Below are 24,652 nucleotides of genomic sequence, written 5' to 3' on the forward strand. Positions count from 1 at the left end.
ATGGGCTGATGGGTCAATATTCATACTTGGCTCTATCACCCCGGTCCTTAGAGTGTTGTCATCTTGACTGCTGTATAAGTGAAGCTAGCAGCTGTTGTCCCAATAATATTAATCATATCTATATCACTCACACAGCGGCAACAAATCTGTATAGGGTGACGACTCAAATCTGTCCTATTGGTTAATTAGAAAGCAACAAAAACAGCAAAAGGGCTTTGCAAATATGGCACTTGTGTGAACGTCTTACTTGAACTGATATTTAACTATGACTGCTCAGAAAGGGAGGGGACATTATCAATAAACTGTTCAATACAAAAGTGATACAGCAATTTTTTTGTCAAATTGAAAATGCAGGAAAGGAGCACTGTGTACTCTGATCATAAATTATATAGAATCTTAAACAAAGCTGTAACTATCTTTCAATGGCAAACATATTGAATAACATCATGCAATTAAAGTAGTAATTAGAAAACTATTTGGGTGCTCAAAATCAAATAAAGTTGAAGAATGACAGAACACCATAGGAAAGCAAAAATATGGTCTATACTCAACAAGGCATTTAGCGGGCATTTACATTTTTTGTATATATTTTCATTTCCCTTTTATCAATACAGATAATAGGGGATATGCAAGTGAGCTTGCACACTATGGAAGGCCTGACAAAAACATTTTATGCATTATCTGCATTGACTAAAAATAAAAAGCCATTAATGTGGACTTTTTTTTATCAATGCTGAGAACATCTGACCTGAGTTGTGAAGCGGCATCAATGGTCAGTAAAACGTCAAGTGGTTCAAGATTCAACAGCAGTATCTAGTGGCTAATCAGAGAACAGCACAGCACTGTACATGCACATGCACACGCATACGCACATGCACACACATGCACATGCACACTGCTCAGAGAATGGTTCATTGGCAGACATTACTTTCCTCCCCATCTACAGATATTTCACCTCTCTTTAACGTCCTGTGGCGCTTCCACAGCCCCGGCTCTGGGCTATTTGTCCTGTGATCATTCGTGTCAGTGAATTAGGGAGGAATATAGTAACAACTAAGGGCCAGAGGAAAGACAGTTAGCCACTGCCCAACCCATTCATAATTAGAGTCATAAATGCAAGCAATGGATCAATTGATCTGCCACAACGGTCTGAAACCACTGTCTGATGTATTATTTATCTTCAGCTACGTGCAATGAGCAGGATAGAGATGTCCTCATAGATGACTAGGTCTCTGGGAAAAAATACAGTGAATTTACAATCTCTGAGTCCTTCATTTAGAAACTGACAAACATGAAACATGCCACAATCACCGCTATATCTCCAAATTTTTACCCATTGAGTAAATTATAGACAATGTTTGGTAATGAAGACTGAGGACAGTGATAATAAATTACTCACAACTCTCCAAACTTCAGAATGGAGAGAATTGATTGGATCATGAATAAGCAATTAGCTTTGCATCTTTGCACTAAAGCAAATTAAATTGGATTGGTTGTGAGAACTCACACAGCTGTGTGGTCGATGTGTTCAATAAATGCTGCAGTGAATGAAATTGCCCTAACCACCAGATCTGCTCTCACTAGCATTGGCCAGACAAGGCTTTTCATTTATCTTTTTCACACTCAATATTCCATTAATGGGAACAGCAATATTCAATCAAGTAATCCACAATGAGTAACATTCTTCACAGCTGCTTACTGTATTGAAATGTTAGGTGATGCAGACTTCATCATTTTCAGCAATACACGTGAAGAAATGTATAGACTGAAACATTAGAAAGCAAGAGCGTTGTAACTAATCCTTTGAGTAAATGCCAGACGAGGTAGACACACATCTACTTTCTAGGCACGGAGTTGAAAAATAGTTCATGTAGAGAGTATAACTCACTGTCTATTGCTCCCAAAACTGTTTATTTTTGTTTATTTTTATCAGGACATGGCAACATTTTTGAGTATCAATCAGGTTCAGGATCATCATGTATTTAACATTTTGGCTACACCTACAGTATATCGCCATGGAAGTTACCTAATCAGAAGAATGTTTCAAGATATTCAAGGGGCAATTATTTTGCAATTATGTACGGTACTCCACTACACAAGTGACATGTTCAAAAAAACACACAAACATGTCCACAAAGTTTACAATACTTATTTCTTTGGGGGAAACTAACATCCCATGACTAGTCTTTGGGAGGATGTTAGCTTCCTGTATTCCCCCATATTCTTTACAAACTAAATTTAATCCCCCTGCAGCAAGGGGACTTTCAGTACATGACAAAACCTGGACTGAAGGAAGGGCAGACTCAATGCCAGAATTTTCATTTACTAAACAATAGAGCACGGAAATCAGCCAGAAGATTCCTGTCATGATCTGAATTATAGATCCTTCAGGTAAACCTCTGACCCACTGGCATTAGCTGTAGCACTGGTGGAATGTGTTGTAGTAAGCCATATTCAGTCTGCATCCTGGTGCAAGGAATCATGGGATGATATCAGGGAAGGGGAGAGTTCATCCTCAAGCCTAAAAACAAATGAACAGGTTCTAATTGGGCATTTGCTTAATAATGCTACTTACATCTAAAAAAAAAAAGAAATTCAAAAAAGAAAATCAATGCTATATGTTCAGCAAGTGTTGAGTAGAAGTTTCAGAGTAAAATAAAATGTAAAATATTTCCATGCAATATCTTAACCTTGATTGAAAACAAGTGCTTCTTATCGAGTGCAAATCTGGATTTTGTACATTCTGTATTTCACTAAGAAAGGTCAGATTCCTTTCTGTCGCTACAAAGACTTTCTATTTATATTCCAACACTTTTCTCACATCTCTGTGGCCCCTATAGCTAATCACCTCTCTTGACACCCATCTGGTGCGATGACAGCAGTGTAAAACCTGCTTCTCTCTGCAGTGGCTCTAGTCGCACCGAGGTTCTGACAGAATGCGGCAGCAAGAACTGTCATCTGAATTCAATCAGGGGGAGGGAACAAAGTCTGTTTTTTCCTCCAGAGGGGCAGCTGAAATAAGAGCTTCCTCCTTTTACTGCATGAAAAGAGTAATAAATGTCAAATCCTAAAAAAAAAATTGTTGTTTTTTTCCCCCCATATAGAAGATACTATCATCTATGTCAGCTGTTTTTTGGCCCGCCAGCTCCATTTACATGAAACTGCACATAATCACAGGCATTCAGAGTATACTAACGTTAGTGTACATGGAACGGTTTCTATTACAAAAAGACACAAGTTCCATTTTGCTGTGCCAATAACTTTTAGCCAGCTCATGTTGTGTTACCTTGTCTCAGTCTGCATCCCCTCCCTCTCCAATCTGGAGGGCTCCAGCTCAGCAACCAGCGCCGTTTCATGATCGGCCAAGTGTTCAGCCCGCTGGCCAAGAGGCAGGCAGCAGCAACAGTAGGTCCCCATCCCGGCTCTGGCATCTCCCCTTCCCTGTTTGTGCTCTGGGTCCTGCTCCAGCTCTGACTGGTCACCCTGCTTCAGCTCAGGCTGTCCGGACAGCGACTGACTCATTCTAGATAACGTATATCATCGCAGGAAAGTACACCTCGGACTCCCGGCCCTTAATGTATTCATTCATTGCAGGTTCCAGGGTTAAAATATCACGTCCGGACAAGGCCTGATGGAATGCCTCTTTTCCATTCTGCAGCACAGGCGTCCACTGTATCAGACTCTGAATCTACTCTTTGTTCTCCCCTTCTTTATTCACTGGGCTGCTTTAACCTCCAACTCTGTTTGTGCGCTCCAACAAAACATAATGTGTTGTTTAACTGACATGAGCGTCGCCTAATCAGTCACTGCGGACATCATGTTGACAAGACGCCGCTGTTTGTAAAAGGTTTTGGCCTCAAGCGAAGGTTCAGGCAGCTTTACAAGCACGGAGAGGAGATAGAGGCACTAACAGAACAGCTGGCTGCGATTTCAACGTGATATGAGGGTCTACTGATAATGACAAACGCTCTCTATAAATCACCTTATAACAGTGAAAGGACTGACTAGACCACAAACAACCCATTTTGTCATTCCTTGAGCATGAGTCCTGATATCAATTTCAGCATCCCCAGGCCTGCTGCTAAGGACAGCGTTAGAAAGCACACTGTTTCCATTTTAACAGGATAAATGATTCAGGCTACAAGGCCAGGTTGAGAGACAGAGAGAGAGAGAGAGAGACACAGAGAGAGAGAGAGAGAGAGAGAGAGAGAGAGAGAGAGAGAGACAGAGAGAGAGAGAGACACAGAGAGAGAGAGAGAGAGAGAGAGAGAGAGAGAGAGCCCAAGCCCACCCACCCTTCCCCACCACTGCCAACACTTCCATCAGAAAAAAAGGAAATCATTAACAAGTCTTGTCACAGCAAAATGGCCCTGTCATTGCCTCTACCTCTGGTGCCAAGTCCTCAACATGGAGCAATAACTCTGCAATAAATACACCTGCAACACTCACAGTTTAAGGAGACCTCACAAATTTAACAAGATGACAGGAGGACAACAGCAGTGGTTAATTGTCAGACAAGAGTCCCACCACAAGGATAATAACTTTGGACAATTTGAGAAATTGGCAATGGAAATAAAGCAGAACAAATAGTCAAGTCTGAATGCACATTAGTGGAAACATCATGCCATTCTGAATGTTATAATCTGTTCTGAGTACTATAAAATAGTTTGGATATTGTCCTCTACTGTCGAGCACCAAATCCCTCTGTTTTAAAACTTGGTTGGAGCATGTTGGATATATATCTGGAAATAATGAAAGACATAAGGGCATACGCATATGACCTCAATCTTGCAAAGCTTCTTGTCTTACTGCACAAAGTATCACACCAAGAATCCGCACACTGCTCACCAACAGGAAAAAAGATCCATTCACTGAGACAACGGAAAAGTATATTTTTGGCTGGGCCGCAACAGCGGGGCCAGCCCTACAAACGCGAATGTCTGTCACTGACTGACTGACTGACTGACTGACTGACTGAGTGACTGAGTGATCAAGTTACACCATTGGTCGGCCGTGGCACGTGGCACATCATAGGATCACAGAGCCAGAAATTTCAGTTTCGTTTTCTCCGCCGTCTAGTTTCTCCGCTGAGATCAGGAGCCCATTTCTCCCACACAGTAAGCAGGCTGACCAATATCATGCATGTAAGCTGAAGCTAAAGTAGAATCTATACAGTTATATCATATCACCGTTTATGTCGATGCATACTGTATGCGCGAGCTCAGTCCACCTGAAGCCCCTCTGTTCTGAGAGAGACACAAGCAAGCATGGAGGTTTCATCACGCTGAGGGCTTATTTCCGACCTTCCCGAAGTTTCCCGGGGCCACGGTTCCGGCCAGTGCCACTAGCTGGGTGCCAATTTGTTCCCGATGATCCGGCCGAGATTTCGGCCGGGGTCCCGACGACAATGCGTTTTCGGCACCGACAGGACCAGAGCGCCTGCCGCTTGGATCGGCAGGATCGATGCGGGCCGTGGGTGCGGTGGAGACAACAGCGGTGGAGAGAGAGACGGGACGCGCTGGAACGATCAGTATGGATGTATGGACTATTATTCTGTATTAGCAGTCTACAGCGGAGTTAGTTAGACCATTGGTCGGCCATGGCACGTGGCACACTCATACACGGTCCAGCCATACACTAGGTTTTGACCTAGTCTTGTTTAATGAGTGCCAAGTGACGTTGAGTGACGTGCAAGAGCTGAACAAAGTCTGTGTCAAACATTTCGATCACATTGTGTTCCTCAGGGACACAATCTAGTCAATATACCCAACACATATATATATAGGCTCTAGCAAATTTTTACTGTAAATCGGCCATGCATGCTCAGCATCTGCGTGGTGCGCTCATGCGTCCTCTTGCACATGCTTGAAAAAACATGGCACAACTTGGGATAACCTGTTTTCTTCAAATGTGCTCCCTGGTGCCAATTTAAAAACTAGTGGCCAGAAGTTGCATTGCTCAGCTTTAACATGAGTTTGCCAGGGTTAAGAGAAGATGAGGGTTAATGCATTTTTAACATCCTAACAAGAAATACATAACATTCACAGCACATTCACAAATACTGACTCAACACTAGGTATTCATGTAATACTCAATACAGAATTTTCAAAATAACAGTACTGGCAATATTCATTTTAACTGAAAACATGCCCTGGGTTTAGCCATGAATATATGTGTTAAACTGTGTAATATGTGAAACTGTTTGAACATCTGAGAGGGCCGTTTCAAACCAGACAGCCGTCCTTTTAGCTTCATGATTGTTGCTACAGTTCGGTTCCAGGAAGCAGACATATGACAGCAGTTTCCAGTCCCACCAGAGATAGTCAGTACCAGTCTAAGACCTGACCTAGAAATGTGGTCCAATACTCAATGACCTGTTTCCTTTAAAGAACTCACTGTGTCATGGGGAGATGTGGTAGATGGGGCATATGACCACATATGACACATATTTCGTACAGCATGACTTAAGACTTTTTTCCAAATTGTTTGAATGCATTTCTCATCTCCAATCCACCAAGCAGCATTTATTTCAGTAAAATAGCAACATTTAAAACTAGATCAAATTACCTGCTACCATCTCTGATGCTTTGATTTGGTGGAAGAAGATGAAGCTTAAATGAGACCATATCAGATCTGCATTACATTAGATATTGCATTTTATCATTACAATAGAAAGCATTCAGGACCAGTGTTCCCTCTAAGCTGTGTGTCTAATAATTAGCCTATCACACTGACCAATTAATAATATCTTGTTAATCATCAATTATTTCACTTCAGTGGCACAACTGTTCCTGAAAGCTACAGAACTAGAAACTTGCATAGGCCTATGAACACATGTCCTAGTATTCATACAGGCCTATGCAAGATGCCATATACACAGGGCCATGGAAATGGGTTAAAGTAAACATAAAGTAAACAAGTAAAGCCAAGATAAACACCCTTCTAAGTTGTCTGTAATATGTTTGGTGTTGGAGAATTTTTTTGTATATTTTTGGCAGCCCTCTATAGTAGGCCTATTGCATAGGCCTACATAGCAATCAATGTATACTTGGAAATTGACATTTTGCAAAACCAAGCACCTATTGGATAGCTATCTCCATTTGAGACATTGGCATTGGAAATAAATTAGAACAAATGTCAAGTCTGGATGCACATTAGTGGATATCCACAACCGTACGTATAGTAGGTGTCCAAATATCAGAACATAATGATTGTATGTATTGTATATGATATTGATGATTTGTTTAGATATTGTCCTCTACTGTCGAGCACCAAATGTCTCTTTTTTTAAAACATGGTTGGAGAATCTATTGAAGGGTTAGTGTATCTCCATTTACTGTAATGATTCCACTGATAATTTGTACATGGTGTTTGTTATTCTGTACACCCTCATACTAAATTCAACCTTTTGTCTTGAGGAGTGACACAATGTAGACTTTTATTTTGAAAGCAAATTCGCCTTTCTCTGGTCTTATTCTAGCTGGCTGGACACAGCTCACACAGGTGCGGATAATCAGAGTGTGTGGTAAACATGTAACGCTTAATTAAGATGCTGATTTTCATTGGCTATCATCCCAGCTATCGCTGAGAATAGGGCAGCATTAATCTGGCTCCGTCACAGTAATCACAGTCCCAGTGAATTTATGAATAAATTCAAATTACTGAGCTGTAGATTTTGCACAGCGCAATGTTGTTGTTGTCGGGTTAGTCATCTTAGACAGGAATTTGCCTGTTTAGGATGACAGAACCACTTCAGAATACCTAATGTCAGTTGAAGGTCATGTTACTGTCTCAACAAACAGCTTGCAGGAAGGGAGGGAGAGAGAGAGGGAGAGAGAGAGAGGGAGAGGGAGAGAGAGTGATACTGAACTATGTTTACAGACGAGTTCTGACAGACAAGCATATGTGAGCATCATGATAAAGATATAGGGTGGATACTAGAGATGCACCGATTGCAATTTTCTTGGCCGATTCCGATTTCCGATTTTTTAAAAGTCTGACCCTCCGATTTTGGCCGATTCCGATTTTCTTTCTAAGAACTATAATTGACAGCACACACAAACATTTTTGTAACTTTTCTTTAATGGAAAATTAAAATTCAATTGTATGTTCATAATAAAACATTGACTATTAATAACTTACATTTTCTCCAAAACTGCACCAGGTTACAGGACCTTCTCTCACTCTCACTCAAACAAATCTCAAAATAAAAAAGTGCTCCAGGTTACTGGACAGTACAGAGCTTTTTTGAAAAAATAAAATCCAAATGAAAATGTATTGCAGTATATCCCACTTTATACTTTCCCGAAAGACAACAGGTGCAACAGATCTATATAACCACACACTGACTATTACTATTATACAACAGGTAGTTCCGACCAAGCAATCTGATAGATCAACTAGACATTTAGAACGTGATCAAATCAGCATGACAGCACACCTAGCCGTGCTCATCACTAAATATTACTCCGCCATATTATCATACAATATATTTAAATATAACGCTACGCTAACTCTGTTCAGCCTTGATGTTACCAGACGCTCTGCATCCTCCATCAGCTGTGCCGGTGAGTCGGTGACACGGCGCTACTAGCTTAAAAATACATGTGAAGTTCGCGGACATAGTAGCTAAATCTGTCCATGGAAAAAAAAAATTTTTCAGCAGATACCTTAGTTACAACAAGATTGAGCTAGCAAGGCAGTTTTGTGTTTATATGTGTAGTATTTATTCAGTTTGGGAAATCCCGCGATCTCTAGAAAGCATTAGCTCAAGTTGGCTGGCTGACTCAACAGGGACTAGAAATCGTCTCTGTTGCTAGGTCGTTACTAAGGCTCCGCCTACTTGCTGGAGTAGTAAACTAGGTTCCATTACATAGGAGTCTACTGACTTGACTGATTGTTTTACAGTTATTAGTCAGACCCCATGTATTTCCAGGGAAACGGAGATAACACTAGCAAAACGTTTTTTATTTTGAGAGCGAATTGCCCCACAATATGAATACATTTTGTTTGTATCTTTTATTTTGTTGGTAACTGTTGTATAATCGCAATATTACACTCGAGGGTGTGCGTTACCGTCATTATTGGCACGACAGTGATGCGGTCAGAGTAAGCATCACGGTAACGCACACCCTCTCGTGTAATATTGCTTAATTACAGCAGAGTTTTTACCGTTGTCTTAAATTTGACCGGCACAGAATCGGATATATGAGACTGATCGGCCGGTCACCGGTCATGGCCAATCAGCTGAAAACCGGCCGATTCCGGTCACCGGCCGATCGATCGGTGCATCTCTAGTGGATACTACATGCAGTCCTGGAAAAGACAAGGTAGTCTGTCTGAATATGAGGAGTGTCTAGGGTAGAACAACTGGAACCTTCCATAAATCAAAATACAGGTTCATTATGTTGCAATATCTGCAACATATTACAAATGTAAACCACCATTGTTAGCTTCAAAATACATTCAGAAATTGTGTTTGACTGTCATCATTCCTTGTATTATGAACTAAGTCAATACATTTCCAGGCAAGGTAATGTTTTCAAACAAACAAAATAAACCAAAATGAAGCCAGTGGATGAATGATCTTGGCACCTCAGATACTATACAATTAACCTATTGCCTATTAACTTCTATCAGTGCAAAAATGAGACAGGTCTGATATGGTAAATATGTTAGTAACAGGCTAGTAGGTATTTTTGGACAGTAATGGTAAGTATCACTTATTTAACTTTTCCCTCCATCTTCATATCTCTGCTTACATAAACAAACACACACAAGGTGCTACTTGTAAAGCAGTCCTATCCACATTTTTTCAGGGTGTTTAGAACACACAGGCATGATTTGGCGTCAAATTCATTTTGTCAAATAACAGAAGAACGATCTCCATGTTGTATTGTAAAATGCGATTGACTCAATACCAAAAAACTTTCTGTGGGTGGCTTTTGATTTATTTGGAGTACAAATGTCATACATTTGATTTAAGCCTATGTCTAAGACATGCAAATCTGCCTCACAACAATAGAATTTACCATGGCATGGCAGTACCTGGAAATTGGTATCATGGCAGGTTGCACAATCTCCCCTATGACTATGATCATGAAGATAATAATTAGGGCATGAAAGTGGGTTGAGGATTGGGAAAGGTGGCAGAGAGGAATTCCCCTCACACCCATCAAGCCATATATGGACGATATGACAACTGTGAATACAACAGCACCCCGTCTAAAAAAGGCTGCATGGCAACTTGAACGGTAACCTAAAATGCTAAAGGATGACAATAAAATAAAAAAATCAAATCAAGAAGAATGTGCAAAGGTTTGACTGGAACTGACGCTAACAAAGTCTAAAAACACGACAGCAAGAAGTGTTGCACCTACTCTCGCAACTGGGCATAAGTGAACTCCTACAGAAGCAGTTCAACAAGCACAACTGGCTTCTACACAGGCACATTGTAGGGCAAGTGCAACAGGGTTGTGCAGGCCTTGCTGTTGGCACAATGCAGTGGAGGCTGTTAGTGGAGCAAAACACCAGGAGGACGTGGCAAGGTGTCCCGAAGCAGTTACTCTTCCTTTCTCCACTTTCACAGTTTTTCTGGGAAAGTGTAAAAAGGAAGAAACTTAGTTGGAAAAAACTTTGGAATATGGAAGTGTGCGTCTAGGATTAGACTTATTATTGGCACAACCTAGGATGCAAGGATATTCTTGTTTAAGGATGATACGCTTGGCAGTAAAACCACGTGCGGAAGTCCCTAGCATTTGAGAGTAAACAAATTCATTCTTCCACTGCTGGGAGAAAGAGCTCTAAGCATCAAATTGGCTTTGTATGTGAAGGTGAGCAAGTTATGAAATTATTGTGTAGGCATATATTAGGGCAGTTAAGAGAATCTAGGGATTAAGAAATGTGAGTAGACATAAGCCAGCAATTTAGTCCCGCTAGAGATAGTCAGCACCATCTGAAGATCTGACCTAGTATTATGGTCCAATATTCAACGACTGTTTACTTCGTAGAACTCACTGTGCCATGGGAAGATGCAGCAGATGAGGCATATGAAAGGAAGGCGCTAACATACACTGAGCTAGCAGCTGAGGTGGAACGGCAAGGCTGAAAACCCAGGGCATACCCTGTGGAAGTTGGGTGCTGTGGATTTGTAGCTACATCCACCAACAATTTACTCGGGGAGAAAGGGATTTTTGCCCAGGGATTACGGCAGGGCACAAGGCCGCTTCGGAAGCAGCCGAAAACAGCCGGCAGTCAGCTGGGGTCCAAAGTAGGAAATATGGGCAAGGCTTATATGCAGTGTTGGGGAAGCTACCTTGAAAGTATAGATTTACAAGCTACCAGTTGCTTCACATCAGAAGCAACTGACCTACAGCAAAGCTACACTCAATAGAAATATAGCTACTTAGAAAAAAGTAGTTAAAAGTACTAAAATTATCATATCTACAACTGCAATGTGACATAATACAAAATCACATGACTGCAAAAAAGTGTGTTCACTGCGTTCATAGCTGCCTGCCAGAGACTAGAGTCTGGACGTAAACACAAACCAAACAACACTCTGGGTTGGTCACAGGAGGACAAGCAAGGAATGTTAACTTCCTTTTGTATGTGATGGCCTTTCATTCAGTCACCTGTCTGTCTGGACATAAAGCCAAACCAATCACCAAATTTGGGTTCTTCACAGAAAAAAGTATAAAGAATGTTTACTTTCTGTTGTAGGTAAACTTAAAATGAATAAATAAAAGGGTTGGTGTAACATCTGACTTGTACAGTCTTGAGATTTACAGAAGTAAATTAAATTTTTCGAAATAAGTTATTATATTATAAATGAGTAATTATTGGGTAATGTTGTGAACTATAGGTTTAAGCCTATGCAGGTACACTGTGCTGTTCGAGACTGTAGTTCTGTTGAGTGCTGAGAGGTGGTTCTGGGATGCCAGATCCTTCTGGAGGTGTTGTTGGCCTAATTCAATGAAACATCTTTGACGACAGGTGCCCACTTGTCTCTAACATTCAAGCACAGCTCTCCCAAGTAGCACAAGGGATAGCTACATCATATGCTGTGTATTGGTAAATTAGACGGACGACCGCTGAACTTGGGAAGACTGTCAGAGGAAGTGAACAGCTGCCTCACTGCGTCTCTCGGCTTTACCTCAGCCTTGCTGGGACAAAAGCAGCGGTGCTAATCCTTCTTCTGTCTGCTGCCTGGGACAGCAGATCTCTGTCTGATTGGTATTCAGTGGCATGCGTCTCATCACTCTTTCTTCATCACTTTCCCCTGACACTTGACACAGAAATATTGGATGTCCAAACAATGCCCCTTCACATCCACGGTCCTTTGTGCAAATATGAGTTTACTTATCAAATCCAATACTGTCCAGCCTCATCTACAATACCTAATGGAAATCTAGACAAATGTCAGTAAGGTGAATTATGTTGTTAAAATATAGCTTTGTGACATTTCCTAAGGATGAAGTGTAAAGTCATTGCAGTGTATGAGATACATTATCTTGATCATTTTGTAAGGGGTGAATCGTTTATCCACGTAGCTACTAGCAATTCTGCTGAAGAAGCAAGACGCAAAGTTGCCAACCACTGGAAGAAAGTATAGTGAGTTTCTATTTCTTTACCCCTTAGATAAACTTGAATGGACTCTCTTCCTGCCTGTGTCCCCAGGATGCAAGGACCAGTTGGGGGAAAGGCTTTTAAAGTGAAGTCTGTCAAGCAAAACCCATAGCTTCAATCCATGGAACAGTACAAAGACGTACCTTAGAAGTTCTGCCTCACTCTGGAACAGTTTAAAACTCAGTGTTCAGTATCAAAGGTACGATTTGACAGTGTGCGGAAACCAAAATATTCCCAAATAGCTTGAGTTTAAAGATTTAGTCTTTGAAAAATTGTTACACAGTTTGAGGGAGTCTCATGTGCATAGCTCTACTTATTTCTTGATAGAGAATGAACGTAATCCTACCATACAAAATGAATGCCTCTCAGATTAAAAGGATCAAAAATTTGTAAGAGCAAAGATCATTTAAAGGTTAGTGTGCAGCACTATCTGACTTGGCAATGGGGTTCTGAACTCAATCATCAATCATTGAGGTGTGAATTTGCTCCGTTTGTAGAAAGAGAAAGCCTCATTAGGAGAGCCTTGAGAAAAAGCCCTGTAGGGAAACTAAACCAGCTTTGTTCTCTATTAAAATGCTTTTCTTAAAACCTCCCAAAACGTCTCATGGCTAATTAACTTACGCCTCTACTGCTGTGAGGAAATAGTGAGCAGGAAATGCCAATTAGGAAACATAAGGCACAGGAGGCGAGAGGGCAAATAAACACTCCTCCAAAATCTGAGAGAATAATAAAAGATTGATAGAGCTTTCACATCAGATGATCAGAGGAAGTTGAGACAGAAGCAGAGGAAGTCTCCTAGTATTTGGTGTGCAGTCTATGTGAGTTTTTTTCATAGCATGGATATCCAACACTTCTTCCTGGACTGTCTCACAGCATTGTAAGCCCATACAATGTGAACTGTGTCCCAAAAGGACACCATTGTACCTCGGTGGGATCATTTATTCCTAAGGGAGCTATAGGGTTGCACATTTCCTATGCTCATTGAGCGCCCCAGCCAGGGATGTAGTGGAGGGTAAACTCACCTAAATTCAGTTTGCCCTGCTTTTATTTGCAGAATACTACCCACCTTTTTAGGCTGATATAATTATATATGAGGTAAATTTATAGTATGAATTATAATAAGTAGTAGAAAACTAATGTAAACTATATGGGAGTAGGGTCTTTAAGAAAAATACATTAAATTAAATCATTGCTTTTGTGAAAATGTAATTTATCTTTGTTTACATTGGTGGTTGTTTGTCTTTTGAGGATCGTTGGAAGTCATAGTTTACCCAGCTTTTCATTTACCACTGCACTGGTAATGAACTCGAAAACCACTTGGCACTGGCTCTGTGTACCACTCCAAAACAATACCTCTTTGAATAGTGTCATGAATGCATGCACCAGAATCAAAGAACAGATAAAAGAATGTATTGTTAAATTACTGATTAAATCATATCAAAGAATCATCTGGTTAGAAGCATTAGCAGATGAAAGTTGTGCATAGGATAAGTGAGGAGGGAAGGTGTGACGACTGAATGAAAACAAAATGTTAAATGGGTAAAAAAGATTAGTATGGTACAATTTATTTGTAGCCTATTAGACCATTGACTAGAGCAGACCAAAATGAGTAGTCCAACAGTCCATAAAATATGGACTATTTGACAAAAATATGTTGTGTTCCTAATAGAGTAATAATGGATCCCACCTACACATTTACCAGCTAGAAGTCAGCTACCTTTTACTGACGTGCCACACACTCAATGCATCCACTCATAAAGCAACCTACTGTCCACATCCCATTCTCAATCCCACAAACAACACTGTACTGTCAACCTATAGGCACAATTACATATAGAAAGGGCAAAATTATTATCAAGGCAAGGCATAACTCTAAGGTAACTAAGGTGGCAGATGTTGCGCTGTCCAAGTGAGCAAGATCTGTGCCATGCATGATGTGCAACGGCCAGTGACACCGGAGCTAATTGGAGTGGACTTGAGCGGTATACTTTCCAATATGCTGCTCAGTCAAATTAAATTGACACTGCTCCACGACTCGTCAGCTCTGCTCACATTCACTGGCCTATAACAGGTTGTTTATAGACCTGTATTTTGGGTCACCATGTAATCTAGGCTTGGTTTCTTTATAGTTCTTCCAGTCATCACTTTATTTTTATTTTATTTATGTCTATATAACCCCTGTGGGGACACATTCAGGTTTATGACAGTTAGGCTTCCTGTTATTGTGATGGAAACCTAGCTTGCATGTGTTACACATCCCATAGCCATACTTGTCATTATTCAGCCTTTTTATGCTTTTGAATTTCTTACTGACATTCATAAGAACCCATTAGACATGCAGAAGTCAACATAGACCTGGCTCAGTTGGACACATTCAGTTCTCAACTCTCATCTCCAGGGTTTGAGATGGGATGCTTTTGGAAGGGTGATGATTTCAGAAGATGATTTTCACATTGGGTCAGGTCCTAGGAGACAAGACAGTATAACAGACAGAGACACTCTACTTCAATCTGTTGCCACCGAGGACAACAGTGCAGTACCAGTATCAGGTCTTTTGATATGCATTCACCATTACATTATTTTCTACACCAGCGGTCCTCAAAACTTTTTGGCTCATGACCCATTAAAATGCCATGCCTAGTTGTAGTAGAATGTTCTTTTTCCTATCCCATAAATCTCAAGACCCCCCCCAAAGTTATCTCGCGACACCCTGGGGGGTCCCGACCCCCAGTTTGAGAACCACTGTTCAACACTACTACTTTTCTAGAGGGGGTCAGCAGAAAACAATAACTGCACCACCCACACTAAAGAATATGTCGTCTTATGAAATACACACTGTATTGTCCCTTGTGATTAATGAATAAAGGAATGTTCTACAATAGGTCATAAATACGCTGCTTTTGGACAGGAGAGAAAAACACACAATGGTTGCAGCTAGGGCTGGGTGTCATTTGGATATTTCTGGGAATTTGAGAATTCAATACCAAACAACACTTTTTTTGATTGGCCTACTTTGCGTATATGAAAGCATTTCATTTTTTTTTTCCAGAAATCCAACTGTTTGTTTCTGCAAATTAATGCATGTCAAACATTTTTTCTTGTGATGTAATATATTATGCTATTACCATCTCTGTAACATTTAATAACTATTCAATTAATCAAAGTGTTGAGGAGTTAAGGGTGCTTGTGGAGACGGGTCTGTCACTGCCTGGGGGGGCTCCGTCATCACATTGGTAAAGAGAGTGGTGGCGGCAGGACTGGTGTTGTTAGAGGGGCTGAGTGGCCTTTAGGCTTGAAATATAATGATCATGTTCCCTTGGTTAGCTATTTCTTGGTTAACAGAGGGATAGAATGAAGCAAAAGATGTGGGTAAGTGTCGGGCTATGCAATGTCTGACTAACAATAACAACAAAGCAACAAGCTTGTACAGTAACAAGATAGCACAACCAGCAATGTGTAGGAATATGTATATTAAATTGTACATAAGTGTTTTTTCCTCAATAACAATGTATGTATGCATGATTGTATGTATGATGTGATGGATGCTATGTGTATGCAACTGATGTTTTTTATTAAGTGATACAGCAACACAGAGTCCAACACAAATTTCCCCCATGGGGACAATAAAAGCACATCTTATTATTAATATCTTCTTATTACCATTGTTTGCTGTGTTTGAGGCGGACTCAATACTGCATCACGTTGATTGCATTTCATTTCACTTTATATTGTGTTATAAAATATAATCTCATCTTCATCCAAATCTCTTCTAGCATTGTGGAGATGTTTTTCCAAGTCGGAATGCACACCAAAGCAGAGTTTGTTGTTTTGAGTTGGTTAGGCAGCGTTCACATGAGCATTTGTAATGCATCAAAAAACGGGCAATATCCCATGCATTGACACCTTTGCACTGACAGGTGACATGGATTGATAGAGTGCAATGCATGAAAGTATCACAACCCAGTGCGTCAAAAAAGTTGAAGCTAGTCAGTAGTTTCACAGAGCGCAGGTAAACATCACTCACTAACAGACATCATGAGCCAATTAAATTTCATAGACTGTTTCAAAAGGTTTCAAGACACACCCCCAACAACGCAACCTAGGTGGCTTCAATGCATACTTGTCCATGACCGTAGATGTGACGGATGCCAAGTGAACGCCACCGTAGAGTGTGTTGTGTGTCTGGCATGTAGCCAATGACCAAGTGTGTGCATGTCCAACACGTTGTTACTCTACCACTTACAAGTAATGCTATATTCACACTGTAAAAGCAAACCTGAAGTTCATTGTTTTCAATAGAACAAAGGTAAACTCTGGCAGTGCTCGCGGAAAGTGCCGCCTACCTCATCTGCAGGTAGAACTTTGCAACAAAAGTTGAATTTTCCCACCATCAAGTTGGCACCAAAGGTTCTAATATTTTATATACACCTAAAAAGTGCTCTTTGCAAACTACAGTATATTGAAGTGATTTAGTAAGGAATCAACTGGGCACACAAAACAAATTCCAAAGGGACACTTTATATGTGTCGTTTGATCTAGGCTGTAATAGTGAAGCCTAGATCAAACGCTGCATCTCTGTTATCTGCATCCATGTGTGAAATTTCATTTGGATACTGTTTGAAAGCTTTTTGGGGTGCCAGTTTAAAGATTTAAAGATGTTTAAAGATTCCATCGGTTGCATTGCTTAAATGTATTAAATAGTGATTAAAATGTGGTATTCACCAGAACAGCCTCATCTCACATTCACTTACAAAATCAGGCAAGATTCTGCTCTCCATCTTAAGTTTATGTCACTGGATTGTGAAAACATAGCAGTAACAACAGCAGTAAACTCGTAATGTCTCTTTCCATTGCTACATAATTGCTACATAATGATAACCGGTTTTACCTCCCATTAAAACCTAGTGATCAAACTCCATAAACTCACTAAAGAACTGAGTCACAGACATCAAATGCTGGATGTCTCAGAACTTTCAACAACTCAACGATAGCAAATCTGAAATTGTCTTATTTGGTGTCTGACCTCCAGAAATCTTGGTAGTCTATCCACCCACACAAAGTCAGCGGCCAGAAACTTGAGAGTGATTTTTGACAGTGACTTGACTTTTGAAGAGCAGGTGAATAGAGTACTGCGGTATTGTTTCCTACAATTGAGAAACATCAAAACCAAGTTGTTTTTATCCTCCACAGATTTAGAGAAGGTCATCCATGCTTTTATCTCATCTCATTCAGACTACTTCAACTCCCTCCGTTAAACTCTAAAGTCACTCTCACATCTCCAGCCTGTTCGGAATGCAGGAGCTTGGGTTTAAAGAAGTGACCATACTCCTCAATTTTAGCATCTCTACTGGTTACCAGTTAGATATAGAATTGATTGTTTTACTGGAAATCATGTCATTTTATGTTGGTTTTTTTTCGTAAAAAACTTTTTCCTCTTGAATGTGTTTCTTACTTTATCTCCTGATTTATTTTACTATTTACTTGTACTATTTCCTATTTTTTTGCATGTTCCTGTAAAGTACTTTGTAAACTTTGTAAACAAAAACCTTTTAGATAAGTGCTGTACAGATTAAGTTTATTTTGTCATTATTAAATCCTTTTTGGAGATTAATTCAATATTCTGCACTGAGCCACTTGGCTGTAAGAAATTTTATGCATCCAGCTCTAACACTATCAGTACATCCAACAATGAGGCACATGAGGCATAAACAAGCTGCTGCCTCAATGATAGGCACTGAAATGGGTCAGCGGTGCGATAGGCTGGGTGAAGCTTTTTGGCTTTTTGAACCCATGATGCAGATAGTTCAGGTCTCCAGCCCACAGCCTGTTCTAGGTGTAAGTAAATGTGAGTTTTGCCATTGCAGCAGTGTCTGAACAATCCCTCCTTTGTACTCCACCACGGCTGGTTTCCACCAGCAACACACAACCCAATCTATCGACCGTTGTCACGGCAGCACCATGTGGACTTGACTTCTGCTCAGTTTGCCCCTGCATGCTCCTTGGACAACTGAGAGAAGAGAGGAGAAGCGGGACGGAGAGCAATGGTTCAAATCAGAGACCCTATTTACTTTGTGGTAAGAATCCCATATGTCGACAGGAGCTTTTCACAAAGTCTGGCGTTTATGATGTGGAAATAATATGGCTGTGACACGAAATTTCACAAAGCAAAAAAATCATGATGTGCTCCACAGAGCACAAAAATATTAAACTCAGCTGTCAAAAGTGTAATTTTCATGAATGGAAATTGTGAAATGGCTGAAGAGCAAACAGGTTCACTTGTTTAGTTAGCATTATAGAATGTAGTTATGAATTTAAACAAGCACAGATCCTGTACAGAGCCACGGCGCGTGTGTTCAACTATGCACTGAAGCACTGCAACACGGTTAAATTACCTAATTCCACTGTTACTTAAATACCACAAGATTTAACTGTGGAATGTTAAGTTTCACTTTTGTTTTCACACCGGGGGACTCTGTGGATTGGGTTAAGTGCTGTTGGTCTGCTGTCTGTACATCTCCAAATGACAGACATGGCGTGATGCACATTAGAGATCAATTTCTATACACTGACCAACTTTTGATTTTGTGTCTCTGTATGGGAAACACTCATCTCAGTCAAAAACGCCCTCTAGACGCCATCTGATGAAGCACATCATCTCACTAAGCATTACCTGACTGCCTGACCTGAATTTGGCTTGTGATGCCCTCAGAAAAAAAAAAAAGACTAAGTAAAAAAAAAAAGTCAAAATTATAATATACAAAGAATGCCTTAACTGGAATGCAGTGCAAATATCTAATCAAAGATTCTATCCTTTGCACTTTTAACAACTATTTTTTACAAAACGTGAATGTTTACAACAAAGAAATGGTTTCACTGGCAACAGAAATATAAATATGTCAGCCCTCTCTCAATCAGTTGTTTTTGTCTTATTTCAAATCAAAATAATAGTTGATCATTATATAACAGATATAGAAACATGTCTCTCGTAATTCCAGGGAGAAATTTAACTTCAACTTCAATTCATGCACAGTTCACTTCTCTGATGGATGTCAATCGGTTTTCAGCAGAGACCTGATTTTGATTCAAACACTTGTAACAATGCTGATTCAGTGTCGATTTTGATGTCCTGTGCAAGCAAAGAAGTCCAAAACGTTCACGCAACTTCACACAACCTTATTTTAGAGACGCCCACTTTTTGAAGAACGCATGTACAACCTGATGCATGGCGCCAACACGGCAACATTTATATCTTCTTGTCTTGTCACACTAATGGTCATTAGGACAAACATGCATTCAACTCTCCAACAGTGTATTGTTAAGCTGAATCAGACCACAGCCAAAAACCAATTGGAATGCACTGCGGAGAACTAAAGGCGATGCACAGACTAATTAGTAAAGTAATAAACAAAAAGCTGTCCTACATGTTGTCTTACCGCTTAACCCAGAAATCCCTGTGTGTTGAAAACTTAATCATCCTATCCCATCACACATGTCCGAATAACCAGTTTTAATCAACTGCTTTATCACATTGTGGAGCGAGAAATATCTTTAAACACCATACATATGTCTTATCTCTTAGACTAACATAACTGTCAAAATCCATCATTTTCGGCTTCAGGTTGTACATGAGTCTGATGTGCTTTTTTGCCTGAGGCTGTATGACACTCACTTACATCCTTTTGCAGTGTTGGCAAAACGCCAGCGCCAGCCTAACTGCAGTGACTAGCAGGGTCAGCTCTATGGATTTATTATCTTATTATACAATTTGAGGAACCACTTCCCAAATCAGTTGGACTAAGATGCAAGTGTTTTCAATAATAAAAATTGCATTTGATTCTTAGCATGCAATACACAAATTAATCAGGGCTTTCCTGAAGATCAGACACAATAAAATGTGTCTTTTTCAAAATTAACAATGTAACAGAGAGACTTTTCCTATTTGAAACTGTTACATTGCCCTCATGCAGATGCCTCCACTGCTTCAGCCCTGTGCTTATGTAGGCAAAACCCACACAAGTAGTAGTATTAATAGGAATGTAAAAAATGTAAAAGTGTATAATAGGGCCACAGTCCATGCTGCCCACCCTCCTCTTTTCCAAAAAACACCAAGATTTAAAAGATTGCTCCTGTTAAGTCTTCAACGTTTGATTGTTACCAGCCAACATCAATGACCAAAGCATACATGGCACTTAATTTATTCGCTGATGGTTTTTTTCTGTCTTCAATCTGTCAAATAAACTCGCCTGTGTATCCAGTATCATAACCTAATTAGCTGAGTGGTGGAGGGAAAAAAACAGGTAGACTTGACTTTCAGTGAAACCTCCTATAATTACCCTGTAAACACACGGGACAAATACTGAAAGCATGGCATCATCCAGGTCTCCAATAAATCAAATAAACCACCAGAGATAAATTCTATAAGACTATGAGAAACTGACAGCACTCCATAACCCGAAAAAAATAATCAGCAGAAATCAAAGGTCCCCCAATGAGCTGTAATGAAAAGGTCATGCTCATCAGAAGCTGTACATCAAACAGCTGTTCCTCAAAGCAATTAATACATATGAACACTTAACAGCAACAAGGGGTCTCCATGGTCAAACTTTTTAAGAATTAAACCAATCAATTCATGATATAGTAGTTCAATTAGTCCTAGATTAGCACATCTTATTATTTTAGTTTTCATTCTGACAATTAACTTTAAGTACATTGTAACTAACTACTCTGATGTTTTTTTCACACGCCAGTGCCATGTGGAATGATATTAACTGCGCTCGAGACAAAATGTTCAAGTCACAATGACTTGGTGTGTTCCTGCCTTCTGTTTGGCTCCAAGAGATTTGCCTTTACCTTCGCCACCGCTGTTAAAGCAGCAAGGAAACAACAAAGACACAGGCAGGGAGCAGGGAGCAAAACAGGATCCTTCCAGCAAGTCATTTGGGCAACAAGTAGTAGACTGATTTAACAGCCGTGACATTTAGGCTACCATATATCACGCAGTTTGCACTGTTGCATTGTTCCCTTTTCTTCCATGGCTGGAGCAAAACAAGAGAGAGAACGAGGGAAGCACAAAGACACCCTTTATTCAACGCATAACAGAAGTGTCGGCAAAAACACATTTCTCTGATCATTTTATGTGCCCTTTTAAATCCCACAACTTTGGATCCCACATTTCCGTTTGAACATTTGTTCGAAGTTGCCATGGAATGCATGGACGGCGATTTGTTTGGCCCAATGCAACATATTTATAATTTTGATGTGACTGTACATGCAATAAAGTTATTTAAAGGCAAGTATTACAGTATCTCTATCATTTTTAAACTAGTTATATTGTTTCAGCATGGGTTCAGAGTATGATCTTGGTTTATAGCGTGAAAAAATGTTGTCCCCATCTTAAGCATGTGTCCAGGACTGAAAACTGAGTGTGTCTGCAGTGCACCACATGTCTCTGAGCAAAGACCACTTATTCGCAACTCTCAACATCAGCAAGACTACAGCTATGGGGATGTAAAACCCTCAATACAGGCCTTCTGTCTGGGATAAATGGGGCAAACTAAAAGGGCCATGACAGGGCTATGAGTAGAGGAACTACAAAACCTGAAACAGGCCACAGTAGGAGGAGTCTCTATAATAATTCACTGACTTATCAGATGGGTTTCAGTGCGATTTGCTGGCTGCTCTTGTGTCCCGAGTTTCTCTCACAGGGACCCATCTGCTGTACACTGAAAGCCACAGCCCAGACTCCAACCAGACAAACATGGTATTAAACACTGCAGTGGGAAATACACAACTAATGCCAATGACTCTCCACTTAGCATCTGGGTACACAAATAAAACACTGAAAACAGCTCAGCCAAGCCGTGTCACCCAGAAAGGACGTCCATTAGCTGAATAACAGCTGTTTTTTTTTATTCCTTAATACAACGGTACAGAAGAAAGTGACTTTGGAAATTCTGTCCTCTCTGCTTCAAGAATGTAATCGTGCCATACATCTCTGTCACCATATGGTCACACAAGCAAACCTCTCACCTGCACCCTTTAGTGCCTCTCTCTCTCCCTCTCTCTCTATGCCACACACCGACACACACACACACACATACACACACACCAAGGCTTTACACCTATCTAATGGAGAGAGTAGAGGTCCTGCATGGAGGATGTGAGGTGAATTTCAATAGCTTTCCTCCTGTCCTGCTAGGCTACTTCCCTTTTTTAAAACGTGGGCACAATAAGGCAAGAGATAATTGGTTTCACCTATCCAATGGGACGTCTGTGTATATGCATGATTGTATGTATATGTATGCATGTATGTATGTAAGTGGGTGTGTTTGTGTGTCAGTATGTGTGCGTGCGCGAGCATGTACGTACATACAGTATTCATTTGTCAGTTGTATGTGTATGCTGTTTAAATAAAAGACTGTGTCTACACTATAGCCTTTTAATCTCTTTTAAAGTACCAGTGTGTGTGATAGTAGCCCATCACAAGTAACGTGTTCCCAAGCGTGTCATGATGCAGAAGGGAAAAGAAGCAATACGAGATGCTATCATTGAGCTTCTAAGAAAGCCCATTATATTACACACAGGCAACACACAGCAGCAGTATAAAACAAAAAAAACTGATGGACTCGGGGCTTTTTCTCACGGTCAAACAATGCACATGAAAGCCACTCACTTGATGAAGTAGCTGGCCCCTTCGTCCGTGAAGCCTTCTTCCCATCCTCTCGGTAAATCTATAACATGAGTAAAACAGGCTGAACACTTCGCCAGAGAATACAAACTGCAGCAAACACGCTCCCTGCTAACGTTAACCCCAGAAATTATTATTTTGTACGCGTACCTGACCGTATCATGTGTCCCGAGTTAACAGGTTCACCAGTGCGAGGATGTAGCCAAGTAGTGCTATGAGTTTTATCACTGCAAGAAAGACACCTGTTACTGAACGGTTAAAAAACCCTTAACACTGCGTAATGCCTTATCACCATAAAACACCAGGCGTGCATCGTTGCATAGTTAAAACGCTCACTTAATGAAGAAGACCCTGCCGTCCCTACAAACTCCGTACGACCAGTGGTCAGGTAGGGTGTCCCGTCCGAGAGGTGCCGCCATGATCTCGTCTCCGGCTCGGTTTATTACGTTCCCCCCTCTCCAGTCCGCAGACTTTTCCAGGGAGCCCAGATATCACCGCTAGGGCTGCATTACTTTTAAAGGGGAAGAAGACCAAACTTGTGAAAAAGCCACCTTCCACGCAGCGGTTTTGTTCCACTTGAAGCCGACGAAAAGGGACTAACCTATTCCCACTAATGGCCTGAACGATGCTTGAAACATAGCTCATACCTACATAATAGCATAATAACTGTAGCCCATTGCGGCAAGAAGTAGGGTGTAGCCCCCCAGTATTAGAAATGCATTGGATTAACGCACTGGACCTTGAAGCTTAACATTCCAGGACAATGATTTTGTCACATGCATAAATCAGAAATTTGCCCTTATGACAAAGATCTATATCCTATAACAAATTTTAGAATGATGCTACATATATTAGGCTTCAGCAAAACTGCAAGTCCCTCTAGGAGTATTATAGGATTAATGTAGTGATTTTTCATTAAGGTGATAGCATGGGACTGTATATCTCAATTAAAAATGAAAATTAGCCTGCTTGAGGTGTTCTTTTTAACCTACCATGCTGTATTGGGGGGTGGTCTGATTTAGATTAATTATCCCTATTATTATTTTACTCACTTTGATCTGTTACTGTATGTGGAAGCAAAGGGAGGGGGGATATTGGGATCCTTATTGATTAAATAAGGAACCTGGCATTTTCCAAGAAGGAATGTCTTATTATGGGCTAATAAGATACAGGAGGAGACTATAGGAAATTAACACTATTAAGATTTGATTTTCTATGGAGGCAGGTTTTCAAAGTTTCAGTTGGGAATCTTTGAGAGCAGTATCATCTTAATTAAAATAAACTGTCAGGGAAAGAACAGGAGAAAGTTAGTCACAACCGAGGATGAATTCAGAGAGC

At 40.5% G+C, this 24,652-nt stretch overlaps 1 protein-coding gene across 1 annotated transcript in view; it reads right to left on the reverse strand.

The window, feature by feature from the left end:
• Positions 1-23,733, reverse strand: part of plekha7b (pleckstrin homology domain containing, family A member 7b) — a gene marked incomplete at its 3' end in the record, with an annotated part of 82,916 nt that extends 59,183 nt beyond the window's left edge. Inside the window, exons 1-3 of the mRNA XM_071531904.1 lie at positions 23,651-23,733; positions 23,465-23,541; positions 23,300-23,357 (exon numbers count right to left, since the gene is read on the reverse strand). Coding sequence (XP_071388005.1) covers positions 23,300-23,357; positions 23,465-23,541; positions 23,651-23,733 — 218 coding nt within the window. The remainder of the gene's footprint in view (positions 1-23,299; positions 23,358-23,464; positions 23,542-23,650) is intronic.
• Between the last annotated feature and the right edge of the window lie 919 nt (positions 23,734-24,652).

The sequence above is a fragment of the Centroberyx affinis genome, unplaced genomic scaffold, assembly GCF_046629955.1.
Source record: "Centroberyx affinis isolate AG114_WGS23_722 - 3 ecotype Tasmania unplaced genomic scaffold, CSIRO-AGI_Caff_v1 ptg002148l_1, whole genome shotgun sequence".
In the NCBI taxonomy this organism is placed as follows: Eukaryota; Metazoa; Chordata; class Actinopteri; order Beryciformes; family Berycidae; genus Centroberyx; species Centroberyx affinis.